The sequence below is a fragment of the Balaenoptera ricei genome, chromosome 13 (assembly GCF_028023285.1).
Source record: "Balaenoptera ricei isolate mBalRic1 chromosome 13, mBalRic1.hap2, whole genome shotgun sequence".
Classification (NCBI taxonomy): Eukaryota; Metazoa; Chordata; class Mammalia; order Artiodactyla; family Balaenopteridae; genus Balaenoptera; species Balaenoptera ricei.
The window spans coordinates 40,615,826-40,633,166 of record NC_082651.1 but is presented as its reverse complement, the minus strand read 5'-3'; the positions used below and the strand labels follow the sequence as shown (position 1 = coordinate 40,633,166).

The 17,341-nt window shown below is 37.0% G+C and overlaps 1 protein-coding gene across 5 annotated transcripts in view; it reads right to left on the bottom strand.

Annotated features, from left to right (window-relative positions):
• Nucleotides 1-17,341, bottom strand: part of EXOC6B (exocyst complex component 6B) — a 727,664-nt gene that overhangs the window by 198,146 nt on the left and 512,177 nt on the right. For all 5 annotated transcript variants that reach the window (XM_059942976.1, XM_059942975.1, XM_059942978.1 and 2 more), the window contains exon 19: nt 10,379-10,520. In XM_059942976.1, the coding sequence (XP_059798959.1) occupies nt 10,379-10,520 (142 nt within the window). The remainder of the gene's footprint in view (nt 1-10,378; nt 10,521-17,341) is intronic.

The window sequence follows — 17,341 nt, the reverse complement described above, 5'->3', positions numbered from 1 at the left end:
AAGTGTTCCCATATTATAAATGAGAAGCCCAAAGCCCAAACAGGTTTGATGAATTCCCAAGATCACACAGAAAGTTGGTGGCAAAACTGAGGTTATAATACAACTTTCCTTCCAGCTCAGTACTCTTTCTGATGATGATAATGACACTTGACAATGAGGATGGCAGCTAGCAGTTACTGAGCATTTGTTATGTGTTACTCACTTAATCATCTCAACAAGTCTGTGAGATAGTATAATTGTAACTTCATTTTATAAATAAAGATACTGAGGTTAAGAAGAGGAATAAAGTATGCCCAAACTACTAAATACAATATATAATAACAAAAATCAGAGATGATAGAAACAGATTGGTTTCAAAGGTCAATCTGTTTTTATTACCTCTGATTTTAATTATTATATATTATACAGATGATATATTGAGAATTGACTGTTGGTGGCAAGAATGGCTTGATAATCCATAGAAGTTGGTGGTAGGATATGTGTACTCAAGTTGCCAATTGTACATCCTCCTAAGAGAGTATTCCTTAGGATTCCAACTACATCCCTGGTTGTCTTGCTATTCATATCACATGACTTCCATCCCAAGCCACTTCCTACTTCTACTCCCTTCCATCTTCAGAGCTGACCAAAAAGATCCAGAAACTTAGGTAGTTGCTAACTGAGTCATTTTTATTCATTCAACAAATATTTATTAAGCAAGTACCATATGTCAGGCACTGTGCAGACATGATCTGCTGTTTACCTTTTTCTTGGATCCTATGAAATCCATATATTCAAAATAAGACCTCCTCTTTTCTTGAACTGTTTTGAATAAATTTTTGTTCCTTGCAAATAAACATAATTTAATTAAGACAGATTATTAGGGATTGAGCTGGCAAAACAAAGACTTTAGAGGAAATGTATTATATTTGGAACTTGTTAACAGGTGATGGCAGGGAAAAGGGCATTAAGGCATCCTTTCATTTCCCAGGATGAGAAGTCAACAGTCTATGGAATGTGGCAGCCAAGCTCATAATTAAGGTATTATCTTAAGTCACCCGGGAACAAGTTCCCATTGAGGGTGAAACTCTGGAGGACTAGGTTGTCCTGCCATTGCTCAATTTAAAGAAACTGAAGAATATGGAAAGCTTTCATGTGAAAGCTTTTAATAACACTGGGCAACTTACAATGAAAATGGGGCACTCTGGTCCTCGCTAGAATGCATAGCTCAAAAATCCAAGAAAACACAGAACCATCGTGAGGCACTACTATAATAATCCCCTTCTGTCTGCAGCTGGATAGCTGGGTGAGCTGAAAATCAAGAGCACAAACTGATCTATGAACTGATACACCAGCTGTCTTCATACTTTTACCATATTTCCTTGATAAATGCAAGGGTGCTAAGCGAAATTGTGAAACCTTGATCCCTCAGCCTTCTCCAGAACGCTTTCTATTGTATCTCCCTTGCCAGAGGAGGGTAGCACTCTGCCCTACTCTATCCCTCACTGAATCTTGTCCTGTGACTAGGACCTAAACACAACATGGGCTCAAGGGTGATATGCAAAATAAGAGTAGGGGAGAAAAGAATTATACTCAGAAGGGAATGTAAGAGTTTTCTAAGGAATCGCAAGAAAAAAAAAAAAAAACAAACCTGTGTGGATACGCATTTTGTACTAGTTATTCAAGGATGACTAAACATAATTTTGAATGACAAATTAATTACTATTGGGCATCTCATTGGAGAGGCTTGATTTAATGTACGAGCTGGTAGTCACTTTAACAGTTTGTTTGGTAGGCTGATGCAGTTTGGGTTTAGTACTGGCTTAGTTATTAAGGACCAAAACTCCTTTTGTAAAATGTAAACTTCAAAGGCTGCAAGAGAAGAATGATAGTAAGACCTGTCACATTTGTTTCCCTTATGCTTCTGACCAGGGTCCTGAGGACTCACTTCTCTTCTGTCTCCCTCACATCAGGAAGAGATTGGTAAAGGAATGCCTGAAGGCTTAAGACAGACTCTTGTGGGGAGTGACCAATGGCGGATAATTAACTATATGGACGTGGAGAGTCAAGGATAGCTGGGCTCAAGTAATGGAGAAAATAAAAATAAGTGAACACAGTTACCCCAGATAGCGGGTGTTTGGGCCTGGTACTTAAGGTTCAAAGAGATCGCTTTACAAAGATTCCTTAGTTCAGAAGCCCCAGTGCAAAATCATAAGCAAGCCTGTTAAGGTTTGCCCGATTAAGATCTGCTAAAACATCTCACACCTGAGTCAGAGGAGAGCCTGCTATACCACACAAGGGAACTTGCAGCCATTTCTTTTAGTGAATATATACTAAGAGATGGAAAATTCAAACTTTTCAGTCCTGGACTATTAGATCCTGACTTTTTTTTTTAGCCTTGAGCTAAAACTACTTCTCTAGGGATGCAGAAAGCAATCTGATCTTTCAGTTAGAGTGGGGTCTATGGAGTTAAGTGACAAATGGTGTTCTGCTAATATTTTATATCATAGCAGGCTCAGTGAGATCATGAATCTACTCTAAAGTTGTTTCATTAAATCCTGAGTTTAGGCGGATTCTCCACATTGGTTTCCTGACCTGTAAAGTAAGGGCTATTATGGTAAGAAGGGTGAAATGGAAGGCTTTGGAGTCCTTGTTCCCAAGCTCAGATTAACTTGACCATCAAAGAACTGAGAATTTGGCAAGATGCATTCTATTACCTTTCTGTACAGGGACTCGGTCTATTCTGTGCAAAAGGCGATGGGCCCTGCGAAAAGATGGATTACACTAAATTTTAAAAGATGCAATTGCTGCTGCATTTCCTCACAACCAAATGTCCCCTGGATTTGGATTAATTATATTATATTTTTAATATGCCAATCTTTTGAATAATATAGGAACCTGAGAAGACAACTAAAAACTGAAATATTTAACATTATAAACCATATAACAATGGAAGCGGGAAAGAAAACAAGACAAAAACACATGAAAGCATATGTATAAAGAAATGATAACTGTAATAAATAAAATTTCCATGGCTGTTTACAAATGATTTTATGCATAGTATCTTATTTGACTTCATAACAATACTGTGAGAAAACTATAGCAGGGATTAATATTTCTAGTTCACTGATGGACTCAGGGAGGGTAGATGAGTTGATTTATTCACTCCAATGGCTTGAACTATGAAGCATAAATATGCTGAAGCTTCCAAATCATCTCCATCATGGATTACTGCAACAGCCTTATAACTGATCTCTGAGGCCCCTGATAAACTGCAGAGTTCCTTCCAAAAGCACAAATCTAATCAAGTCACTCTCCTATTTAACATCAGTGGTTTCCCATTTTTTCTCAAGCTTCCAGCATGGTACTTTGCATGTAGTACCATGCAAAGTAGGGGTAGGGGCTCCACATATATTTGTTGAATAAATGAACAGATTACTGAATTAGTGCTGTTAACAAGTAGGTGAGCTGGAATATGAACCTAGACCTCCTTATTTTTAGAATATACAAAGGAAAAGGTTTGGAAATTCCAAATCCAGACACAGACTGAACATCCTAGTACATGAATGCTACAGTAGCCCAGGTCTGATCAAGGAGGTAAGTATTAGGTCATCAAGACCTGCTAGTATTTAAAATCCAGTTTCTGTGTTGGGATCCAGTGTTCCAATACCCAAAACCAAATATAAGATATACGAACATATGGAGATATAAGATGAAATTCATATAGAGCAGAAATACCTAGAGGTCACTGTCAATTTTTAAAGGGAAAGGAATATTTTCTTCATATCTCCTAAATCCTAATAATCTTCACCATAAAGGTACTTGGTTTGATTAGCCTGTCAGTAAGAATCAACAACACTCCTATTAGATAGTGGCATCCAAAGCAGTAGTTACCATCTCTAGTAAACATCTGAGCTAACTAATTGATTTCTTGCAAAAGCATAGGCTGAGAATTAGAAAGTCATCAGTTCTGGATGATAACTTTCAGAACAACTACAGAAGTTCGACAGATAACTACAAAAAGCAAAACTTACATTGAATAAAAGGGCATCTCCAAACCTAACTGATTCACAAACTACAGACAAAGGTCTGCGTGGTCTGCAAAAGACCTTCTGAGAGTTGCTGGATATTTATTACTGCTGTTGTTGCTGCTGCTGATAATGATAACAACAGGAGAAGCTACTCCTTATTGCATATTTAATGTTTTGCCAGCCATGAAATAAACCCTTTTATGCATTATCTCATTTAATTCTGACCCCATTCCTGTAATATTAGGTTCTATTATTATTCCTATTTCATAAATGGGGCTGTGAGAGGTTAAATAATTTATATATGGTCACACTAAAAAGAAGTGGTGACTTGACCATCTGATTGAGCTGACTCTCAAATCTGTGTTCTTAATGACTACACTATACTAGCTGAATATCTCAGGCTTGCATGCATATAATTCCTGTATGTATTTGGGATCTAACAAAGTGGCATCCCAGGCCTCAGAATCAAACACTCAAGATACATTCACATTCTATCTTGTCCAAAGTTTTATTTCTTTCAGGACCTATACACAGTTCTTCCAATGACTCACAGACAATAGCAAAAATACCTCACGTACACACCACTGGGTAGAAAGATGTAAGTGTTAATTATCTTGTCATTTGGGGCTGCTTTTATACGCCTCTGTATAGTTATGTGAATCTTATGTACCATTTCTTTAAGATTTTTTATAGACCACTGAGCATGTAAAGAAGAAAATGAGGGGGATGGTATAGCAAAAGACACAGAATTCTTTCTTTTAAATTAAAATAAATGTCCATGGAAAGTTTTTTGACAGACAAATTAATGCCAATCAGAAATGAAACATTAAATTCTAAATCAATGAACTTTGGTGGCTCTAAATATATGGGGAAAAACTTTCAGTGGTAATATGGTTATTAGAGGCACTGCCATGCCTCACAAATGTTAGCGTCAAGCTGATTCTAAGTCTGAAAGGCTATTACAAATATTGAATGGCTTTTCAGGCAAGACACTGGCTCTCTGGAACCCCTCTGCCATAGTTAACTAACTATTTTCATAGTTTTCCATCTTTCCATTAAATGATCTCTCTACCTCTTAGTCTTAACTGAAAGCTGGCTCTCTGCTAAGGATACCAATTCGCCTATAGTTCTCTAAAATAGAAGCTGTTCATTCTTCTACAAAAAATGTACTTCAGGATCCGGCTATAAGATGGGCATTTTCCTTATTCATCGGTGCTTCTCTCAGACCATTACTCCTCTTCCTCAAGGCTCATATATTGTAGCTTATTACCCTCCATCCCTCTTTACCTTTCAGCTCTATCAAAAATGCAGTCATTTTGATCGAGTTATTCCCAATCATTCATCAGGCTTTGCTGTTCAACCATTGGTATTGGTTGGTCACCTACCCCAAAGCCTTTTTCTCCCTTTTATTTATATCAGAATGAGGTTCTACTATTCCTCAAGACTCAGAAAATGATGACTTCGTATTCAACATTAAGAATCAATCTTGACTGCTTTAGCCAATCATTATGTTTTCATTCTCCTGGGAAGTACTTGGTTAAGACAGAGCCATGTAAAACAATTCTGGCTAACTAGATGCAAGGAATCCAGTGGATGGCTTCTAGAAACAATTCTGTGGCTGCTGGATGTTATCATGTCTGGATGTAATCCCTGGAATTGTACTTATTTCTTCTTTTTTTTTAAAATCTCAGATCCCAGTTTTGTTTTTTTTTTTAATTAATTAATTAATTTATTTTTGGCTGTGTTGGGTTCTGGCTGCTGTGCGCGGGCTCTCTCAAGTAGAGGTGAGTGGGGGCTACTCTTCATTGTGGTGCACGGGCCTCTCACTGCGGTGGCCTCTCTTGCTGCGGAGCACAGGCTCCAGGTGCATGGGCTTCAGCAGTTGTGGCACACAGGCCCAGCAGCTGTGGCTCGCCGGCTCTAGAGTGCAGGCTCAGCAGCCGCGGCACACGGGCCCAGCTGCTCCGCGGCATGTGGGGTCTTCCCGGACCAGGGCTCGAACCCGTGTCCCCTGCAATGGCAGGCAGACTCTCAACTGCTGCGCCACCAGGGAAGCCCTGGAATTGTACTTATTTCTGAATGATGAGGTCATAATTTTTTTGTACTTTTTTCCCCCAAAATTTCCACAAAGAGCAGGTATTACTTCTATAAAAAATAAAATTAAAAAAGAAAAACCTTGGGCTTCCCTTGTGGCGCAGTGGTTAAGAATCCGCCAACCAAGGCAGGGGACACGGGTTCGAGCGCTGGTCCAGGAAGATTCCCACATACTGCAGAGCAACTAAGCCCGTGCACCACAACTACTGAGCCTGAGCTCTAGAGCCCATGAGCCACAACTACTGAAGCCCGTGTGCCTAAAGCCCGTGCTCTACAACAAGACAAGCCACCTCAATGAGAAGCCCGCGCACCGCAACAAAGAGTAGCCCCCACTCACCGCAACTAGAGAAAGCCCACGCGCAGCAATGAAGACCCAATGCAGCCAAAAATATATAAATAAAATAAATTTATAAAAAAAGAAAAACCTTGAAAAGATATTCATTTAATTCCATGATGGAGTTCACTTAATTTCATGATGGAATTCACTTAATTTCATGATGGAGTAATAGGAAGAAGACATCTTCCCACTGGAAAAAAAAAAAGAAAAACTGGAAAAAGCATCTGAAAGAATGGTTTTAGATATTAGACAACAATCAGTGCAGGGCTGTGATCCCTGAAAGAAAGAAAACAAACCAGGTGAGCATATCTAGCAGCAGTTTCCGGGGTGTGATACATAGCGGACAAAGGGAAGGAACACAAACAAAGCATGGCAGTCTGAGTTGAAAAGTCAGAGATTATAGTCCAGAATGCCAAGGCAGCTAGTATTTGCAGGGCCAATGACTAGATGGAGGGAGCTGCAAAAGGAAAACTACAAAAGACTCCCACTGAATATCTGGCTGAGTACTAATCTGTGCATGTATGAGAAGAAACTACCCAAGGCTGGGGAAAGAATCACCAGAGAGGAATAGGCAGAATAATTTGTGGAGCTCTTACAGAGCTGGGCATACTTTGAGTTTCCAACAGCCAGAGTTGAAAGATCTTCAGATACCTGGGGCACGGCCTAGAATCCTTCAAAATGGCATTGCTTTAGATTTGGGATTTAAATATGACCTAGACGAAAGTCTGCTCTAGACCCAATATAAACGAACAAGCAAACCTTGAAAGGATCCAGCCAAGTACAGTAAATCCAGGTCAGAACAAAACCTAGCACTATTTAAAGGAATGCAACAAAATACAGTACCAACAGCATAAAATTTTAAATGTTATGTATCAGAGCTCCTCCATGTGGTCTCTCCAAGTGAGCTGGTTTAGGCTTCCTCACAGCATGGAGGCTTCAGGGTAGTGGGACTTTTTATACAGCAGCTAACTAAGGAGACGGAGGCTGCACTGTCTTTTATGATCCAGCCACAGAAGTTACAAAGGCCACTTCTGCCACATTCTATTGGTTACAATCAAGTCACAAGCTTGCCCAGATTCAAGAGAAGGGAAATTAGAGGTTGATTCTTTTTTTTTTTCAATTAAATAATTTTGAATATGCATACAATACTGTGCATTTCCCTCTAATAGATGTCAGTTCTTAATAAGGTAGTGTCAAGATTCTAGGAAAAGAGATATTGTGGTAGACATCTTTGAACAATGTAATCTGCACTGTAGAGCTGGGTTGACATCTAGTATAATTTCCTTTCAACTTGAAAAACTACCTTTTAAATGTGTTGTGGTATAGATCTTCTGGTGACAAATTTTCTCAACTTCTGTTTATTTGAAAATGTCTATATTTTATCGTTATGTTTGAAGGATATTTTTCACAAGATAAAGAGTTTTCAGGTTAAGGTTAACAGGCATTTTTTTTTTCTTTCTTTCAGGATTTTAAAGATGTTCCTCTACTGCCTTCTGGTTTGCACTGTTTCTGATAAAAAATTAGCAGTAATTCTTATCATTGCTCTTTATTATGTAATGTGTCTTTTCTTCTGCTATTAAGATTTTCTCTTTTATTGCTGTTATTTTTAGCAATCTGACCATAATGTGCCTGGGTGTGGCTATATGTTTATCTTGCTAAAGATTTGTTGAGATTTTTGAATCAGTGAGTTAATACTTTTTTTAATCAAACCTGGAAAAAATTTCCTCTAGTCATGCATTATATCCATTTTTTCCTTTAAGTTATTGAATATATTTATATTCAGTTTTTTAAAGGCCCTGTACACTATTTTCAACATTTGTATAATCAGTGGGTTTATTTCTATTGTTCATTTTTTCTTCTGTTATGGGTCATGTTTTCCTACTTCTTTGTATGTCGAATTTTAGTTTTTTGATGTGAAATTGTAGATGCTATATGGTTGAGAATCTGAAAACTTTTTCATGTTCCTCTTCCTTCAAAGATTGTTGAGTGTTTTGGCAGGCAGTTATTTTACTGGCAGATTACCTTTATCTTGTCAAGTCTTATTAGATTTTATTAGGGTGGCTCAAGATTAGCTCTTACTCTAGAGCTTGAATAGCATTCTTAATGCCTAACCTTCTGGGGTATTACTGAATGCACAATATGTTAAGGTGGTCTCTCCGCTCTGGTTGGTCAGAATTCCAGTGTTTCCTAGCACTCTGTGACCACTGGCATTCCTATTCAGCTCACAGATCCTCAGTGGCTATTCTCCGCTAAGCCTCCCAGAGTTTCACACCACACATGGCAACTTGGTTTTTGATCAAAGACTCAAGGGCTCTCCAATTCAGATTTCTGGAGCAACTTCTTTAAACAACTCCTTGCTCTCAGGTACCTTTCTCCACAAACCTAAGCTGCCTCAACAGCCCTATAAGCCAATTTCTGGGGGGCTTTTCTGTGCAAAACACTGCTTTTTATTCGGGCTCTACTTTCCTGTGCTGTGTTTGGATAGTGCCCCCAGACAGAAAACAAGAGTAAATGTCGAGCTTACCTTGTACATTTCCCCTCTGAAGGATCATAGCCTTGTGCTGCTGTCTAATGCATGAAAAAAGTTGTTTCATACAGTTTATCCAGTTTTATAGCTGTTTATGGCAGAAGGGTGACCTTGATACCTGTTACTCTGTGATGGCTGGAACTGGAAGTCTTAATTAATTAATTAATTAATTAAAAATAGCATAGCCAATTAAGCCTTAATTTCCAGCCATCAAAAGTCAACCAAGCGGGAGAATTCCCTGGCGGTCCAGTGGTTAGGACTCCGTGCTTCCACTGCAGGGGGCCCAGGTTCAATCCCTGGTCAGAGAACTAAGATCCTGCAAGCTGTGTGGTGTGGCCAGAAAAAAAAAAAAAAAAAGTCAACCAAGGGAAACCAATAAACAGTAAAAAAATTAAAAGGTGGGGCAGAAGTATTAGCAGACTCATGTAATTTTCCACTATTTTAATTTTCCTAGAATCAGAAAAAAGTTGCCAGGAGTCATATTTTTGTTCATTTTCCTTTCTCACTGATGGCACAATGAACACCGCAACACTCTTCATTTGTTCCTTCTTCCTTGCTAACCAGAGCCTGATTTTGTGTTTAATTCCAAGTAGACAATTCATGATAAATCAACTATGTCAATAATGATGCTCCTCTTTCTCTTTGCCACATACTCAATCTCCCAGTCTCCCTGAGAGCTGGAGGCAACCACACAACTATATTTTGACCAATGAGACACACAGGGAAGTTTGTTACGGGTTTACTGAAAAGATTTTAATTTTTTTAATAAAAAAATAGGTGATGCTGGCACCTCCCTCCTGCACTGAATGTGAGTCCCTTCTGACTATAATATGTATGAGGAGGAAAATTCTAAGTATGACAGAAGAGAGGGAACAAAAGAGCCTGGGTCCTTGATCACATCACTGAGCAACTAAATTAATACAGCAACTCACTGCCTCTGAGAAAAATAAAACCTATTTAGTTTAACCACTCTGTCTAAGGTTTTCTGTTTCTACCTGTCATAGAAAGCATTTCTGACTGATAAATGCATACTCCATTCGTTCTTTAGACTAAGAAGAGTTTGCAGATAAGATGAAAAAATAGTTTTCAAATACAACATAAAAAGGAAATGGTTGAGAGCTGCATTCTTTTGAAGTCTTTGAACTAATCAGGTTTTCTTTGGTGTGTATTAAATGCATGTCTGCCTTGTATCCCCCTCTAGACTGCAAACTTCCATGCCAGGGATCTTCTTTGCTCTACATACGGGCCTAGGCACTCTTGGGTGTTCAAATTAGCTTGGTGACAGACTCTTATTTCTAGTACTCTTTGACTCCATTAGGACCAAAACCCCACAGACCTAAAACTTTTTTTTCCACAGAAGTGAATATGCAGGTATAACAAAATAAGCAAAGAGATGGTTTACTGTCTTACGTTCACATTCTCTGACATCCAAGTTGAACTGCTGTAATGCTCCCAAGGTGAGCTGCCTTACTTCAGCTTCCAGCAAAAGTTGCATCAAGGATGTGGCTAAATGCTTGCAAGCTGACATACATGCTGTCTGGGCCACCTTTCCCTGAAATACAAGAATGTAAATCATAAGGCTGATGGATTAAAATGAAATTCCAACGAAAATTAAAATCATTTATTTTTCAGTTAGCAATTTCTTTAAAGGTTTTCTCCATCATGATAACCCTTGCATTCAAATAACTTTGAAATTAATAGCACCTCATGGCAAACATCTTAAATATTTAGCTCCATTACCATCAGTAATGTCAGTATAACACTCAGCTAAAATTCATAAAGACCAGCTATTTATTTACGAAGTGCTTTCTTCCTAAATCAACAATAGATTAACAATATTCAAAATCTTAATTAAACTGAGAAGGAATGTTTCCACAGAGAATAAATTTCAAAGAGTCCCTTCTAAAAATACCATAATTCTTAAAAAGCGAATGTAAACAATTCCTAACTTATCTTGAAACCAAAGTGTTTACTACTTTATGATTTAACACATATAAAATGAAAAGAATGGTTTAAAACAAAATGGTTTTCTGAAGAAAATAATTAAAAGGATAAATTTTGTTTTCTTAAAAAATAAACACTGAGGTTTATGAACACACACTCTAAGCTAATTTTTTAAATACTGATATTAAAATTAGTATTTTACCATCTTCTTTAAAAGATTCACTTTACACTAGTGAATTATATCTTAGTTCCAGGTCTAAGTTATACATCATGAAAGATATATCCATTTCTTCCCCAGATATATATCCATTTTATTTTTGTTATCATCTAGCCTGAAAAACAGGATAAGTTTGAAAAAGTCTGAGTCCTCATATTAGTCAGTGGATCCTTCTTTTTTGAAATCATGAAATACTTCAGTCATTCACAAAGATATGTAGAATTATATGATGAACACTTATGTATATACTAAACATTACAAATATAGTTAAAGCCCTTATATGACCTCCTTAAATCATTTTATTCCTTCTCCCCAGAGGTGACCGTTTCTTGTGTTGAGTATACCATTTGTATTATAAAAATACTATATGACAAGTATATAATAAGAAACAATATTTTTACTATTTTATGTATTTGAAACTTTCTGTATTACAAAGGATGTCCTTCTACAACTTGCGTTTTTGGTTCAATGTTATGAATGTGAATGTTTATAAATGAAATACATGTGGTTGTAGTTTATTCCTTTAATTATTCCACAGTATTCCATTTTAGGAGTATACCAGAATTTATTTGTCCATTCTTCTGTTGTTGGAGATTTAGGTTGTTTCTTTTTTTTTTTCTTTCGCTATTATAAACAGAGTAGGTCATAGAGTAATGTCGGTCTTCATGAAAATGCCAGATTCTGACTATAGTTTTTTAATATATATATTTTTCATACGTTTCACTGGGCCAGGGCCTTCCACAAAAGTTAGCAGGCTTTAAATGGAAAAACATATAACAAATAATACCAGAATGAATTTTAAAATTTGCATGACTTTTTATATACTTTGGATAATTCCTTTAAGATTATTTCTCAAATCTACCAGAATGAGGGGTATCAATGTATTGTGATTCATAATGCACATGTGTATACAAGAAGAGGAACACAGGTGGAAGCCAGATTTCCAAATATCTAACTATAAACTGCTTTGCCTATGGTATATTCTGATTTACAATGTCCCTAGATATTTCCTAGAGTATCACTTAATTGCATAATCACCAGCACTGAGTACTATTACAAATTCTTCTACTAATTAAACAAGAGATACTTTATGATTTTTATGTCTTTGATTATTTTGTGAGATTGAATATCTTCTAAATTTTTATTTGACTAAAATATTATTTTATAGAATAAAAATAACAGAGTAATAAACAATGACTTATTATATTACACATTCTAAAAATGTTTCTCCTCTATGGTTCTGTTTGTAGGTTCTGAAGACCCACACTCTGTGGGTGATTTAACACAACAAATGGAAATACTTAAGTAGGGAATACCGTAGAGACCAAGTCGGAACGAGGCAATGGAAGCATAAAGAATCCTAAAGAGAAAAGTTACGTAAAAGAAATCCATATTAAATGGCATGCTTTCAACTAAACCCACTGGAGACCTGGAACAGGTATCACCAAGGAGCCATAGAGTTTAACGTAATTGTCAGGCTATGCCCCATGAGAAGAATCAGAGGGGGCAGATCAAAGTTGTGAGAAGCCCTATGGCTTTTCAACAATGAGAGTGGGCGTGCAGTGAAGAAATGAGGATAGACTAGAGCAGATGTCCAGAGACAACACTGCAGATCAGAAGGCAGAGAAAAGGGAAAGAAACTACTGTCTCTTGGACACTACTATATGCCCAAGATGTGCTATACTTAGGCAGCTGACATCTTATGTTATTTCACTTAATTCTCACAATCAACCCAAGAAGTTGGTATTATTCCTTTCCTGTAGATGAATAAACTAAGGTTCTCCGCAAGGTTAAGAAATTTAGACAAAGTCATACAGCTATTTGTTACTTCTACCCAATCCTAAATCTGTATCTTTCCAGTAAATCATCACCTAAAAAGCAACACTAAATCTTATACTGTCTTATACTGAAACAGCTGGGCAAAAACAGATCCAGATAATAACAGGGTTAACAGGTTATCCAAGACATAAAAACTAGGTCCAAACAGGTAAGACAGTTGTAGTTCAGGAGCCAACTCTTCAAATACTGAGTATCTGCTGGGGCATGCTTTTTAAGTGTGGTCCAGCATAATTATCCAGGCCAAGGCCAAGACTTAAAGGTCCTAACAAACTGAACATGGAGATGTTGTAAAAATCAAAGAGCTAAAAGCCCAATTAAGCTGGAGGCTGAGAAGACAGCATTTGAAAGGCTTGTTTCCAGTGGTCAAAACAGATTGCCAAGGAGAAACGAAGCTGGCCTAATAAAATGAAAATAAGATAGCTCACAGTCAGAAAGTCCCAAGTTTGAATTTTTATCTCTACCACTCATTAGAAGTGTAATTTAGTGTAAGTCAGTTGACACTTCAGACTCATTATTCATCTCAAAATATTAAGCAGCTTATTAACTTTAACATGAAACAAGTCTATATCAATATATATCAATCAATAGAGCCAAAGGCACTTATACATGATCATATGTTATACTACCCTAACATACTGAGTTACTTAACTGTCCTCGAATCACTTTCCACCCTACTTCCCCTCAAGCTAATTCTTTATTTCCAAACACAGTGATAATTGCAGAAATGTATATTTTCATTGTTAAATATTTTTCTAATTCTAGAAAGCACTTTGGAGCTTTGCTAATTCACAGTCTGCTATCCATTCTCTTTTTCACTTCTGGTTTCCATTACTACCATGGTATCCACAGATTTTCTAAGAAAGGATAAACAGAGACCCAGGCAATAACAATCAACACACTAAGCAATAAAAATTGGTGGTTTCACCCTCTTCATGGAGCAGATTCTTTCTAGGAACAAACTGCCAATCTCTAGGACAGGGTAAGAATTTGGAACAAAACCTAAACTGACCAAAACCTAAATGACCAAAACTGCCTTTGCGTATACCTCCAGGAACAGTTTCAAATCAGTGATAATCACAAGTAAGTTATATCTTATGAAGCTATGATAGCCTCAGTGTACAGAGACTACACAAGAAATAGAAACAGAATGCCAGACAAGATGAAAAATGACCTAAGTATTATCATCATATTTTGAACATATGAGGAACCTGGGATGCAGGGAGATTTGAGTCACAAGACCTTACAACTAGCTCTACAGGCAACATCATACTGCCTCTTAATGCAGCTACAATATTTCTGTATTCCAAGACAGCCAATAAATATCAACGAAATGAACTGAAAGTCAACTACCAAAGCACTTAAATAATTCATACTACTTCTCAAGCCTGTTAAAATACCTTTTTAAAAAAAGTTTTGGGAAGGGAAGAAGAGTACATTGGTGACTAAATTCACGTTGTTAATTCAAAGTCAGGCTTATGACCACAGTGAGAACCATCACCGGGCATGAGTCAAGATCTATGAAAATACTTCTTTGATTTTCACCATGTAGCTCTTTGGTAACCAAATCCACTCATTTACTTCAAAAATATACCCAGATTCATATCCTCTAATTTGAATTATTCCATCTACCTCCTATTCTCTATTTACTGTCTTAACTTGTACCATAAAACTTTGCACTAGATGATTTACTGCACTGCCATTTCATGCATTTACGTTTCCTTGAAAAGTACATGATTTGCAAGGAAAGAAACTATGGCATTTTTATTTTGGTATATCTAAATGAAGCATAGCTCTAGACTGCAAAGTAGGTACACACTGCCGCCCAACTTTATGCCTTGGAGGTATCTCATTCTCTTCTTCACAGAGGGAGATATCATCCATTGTTTCTTCCACAAAAACACAATTAAACACAATTAAGACAAATAAGAATCTTACAAATTCCTTCTTCAAAGAAATACAGAAAGCTCAGTATCATTACTTTCAATTACTGCATACTTCAATTACACAGTACTAAGTGTTATGTCATAGTACTAAATACAAGTGAGCAGAGGTGAAGAGCTTAGAGAAAGCGTTATCATCCTCAGTATCACGACAAACTCTACCACCATCACCAGAGCAGCTGCTTCCATTTATTGAGCATTGACTATGTGCCAAATGTTTTGAAAATATTTTCTCGCATAATTCTCACAAGAACCCCATGAGGTATTTAACCCTCTATTTATAGATAAGAACAGAGAGGTTAAGCCATATGAATATACCTTGTAAGTCGTGGACCTAGGATGTGAATCCAGCCTTGTCAAATTCCGAAGGCTCTTAACAATCATTTGATCCTGCCTCCCAGTAAAAGGCCTTGGGGTAGCTGCTACATTGTCCTTCTGTTGCTTTGCGACTTTGGGTAAGGGAATGAAGAGGACAAGAAGAAAACATTTTTTTTTCTCCCTTCTCCATCTAAGGAAGCATCAAAAGAACGCTGGATTCACAGCAGATATTTAGAATGGACTCCAACCACAGCTCTCTGTCAACCTACTGGGATCAGATCTGAGTTCCAGATCGTCAAGAATCTTAACTAAATGACTTCAGTGGTCAAAGCCAAATTTCTCTTTCTCTGGATAATCTTAACAAGTTTCAAAGTAAGGAATGCTTAAAGAGAGCCAGGAAAGACAGCTGTTTTTTCACACCGAATTTCTCCTCTGCTTTCTGAGTAACACTCCCTTGCTTACATTTTGGTGTGTCAAATTTTATCTTCTTTAGTTATTTAATGAGTTATTTCACCATGAAATGGAGAAAAGTTCAGACACAGAAACTGATCTAGCAAGGCAAGTAAGAACTACTCAGAGTAAAGTAAAGCCACCCTATAAATTGCTCGTTCTTTCTGTGTACCTATACCTCTAATTCCTTAACCTTCTACCCTGACCACTACTGTAGACAGTTTCTTTGGCCTGCCCCTTCCTTCATTGAACAAGGAAGCTGTCTTGTTCCTTTTTCCTCAATATCCCATGGCTATGGGTGAGGCCACTTCATTCCCATAGTACTAAGCCTCCTATTTACTTAGGATGGACATTAAATAAGCCACATTCAGAGGATAGAGTTCTGGATCTTCCCATATGTTCCTGTTATCTGGGACCCATGCTTGGAACTTTGGTTCCCATGTGCTGCAGAAACCCTATGACAAAGTCTTACTTTATCTTTATACCTAAACAACCTTAAAAATCACATATCCTCTCCAAGTTGATTTTCCCACAACTGTATCCATGTCTTAGGAAGGATTACAATCCTACTTAAAGAACATTCTTAAATTCAAATTAGAGAATCTACACAAACATCCACTCATTAAAAGATTCACAAATCCCTATTTTAGACAAACAAATGTTCCTTAACAGCTAAAGAAAATGAAGCCCAAGGATGATAGTTAATATATCCTGGGCAAGATATTTGGTATTATTTGATGACTTTAGTAGAGCCTACAATGAGATGGTGAACCTCTAATAAATCAAAAATAAGAAAAACATAACAAAAAGTAAATAAAGGTAAACAATCCCTACTTAATCTGTCATGAAAAAATTAAGAAGCTCGAAGGAAAAAGCATAGTCAAAAGAAAACTGGAAGTACATACTCAGGATGTAGATGGAAGGAGGTGTCAGAGGAGGGATGTAACAGATGCCATAAACCTGGTTCTCAGACTTAACCACTTGTTTCGCTTTCCTATTCAGTCATTTTTCAAGAAACACAGAAATCTTTTTAAAAACACTTTTTGCTATGCATGCTTTTATTGAGGTATAATTACGAACAGTACATATGGAGCTCTTAAGAATATACAGCTTGATGACCTTTACATATGTAAAAACCTATAAAACTGCCATCAAGATAGGAAATATTTCCATAAACCTGAAAGTTCCTCATGCCCCTTTCAAATCAGTAGATCCACCCACACCATGAGGTAACTTTTCTGGCTTACAGCCCCATAGATTTGTTTTGCCTCTTTCTTGAACTTCATATAAAAAGAACCCTACAGTAGTGTCCTCTTTTACGCTTAGCTTCTTTTGCTCACTATGTTTTTGAGATTCATCCATGTTGCTGCATGTATCCATAGTTTCTTCTTTTCTATTGCTGAGAAGTATGAATAAATCACAATTTGTTTATTCATTTTTCCTATTGATATCTATTTGGGTTATTTCTATTGGGTGCTATTATGAATAGTCTTTAAGTGGAACTATTTATTTTCCTTGGAAAAATACCTAGGATTGAAACTGCTGGATCACAGAGTAGTTCTATGCTTAATTTTATTAGAAACTGCCAAAATTTCAGAGTGATAATACTATTTCATACTCCCACCAGCAATGTATGAGAGTTGTTCCATATCTTCTCCTATACTT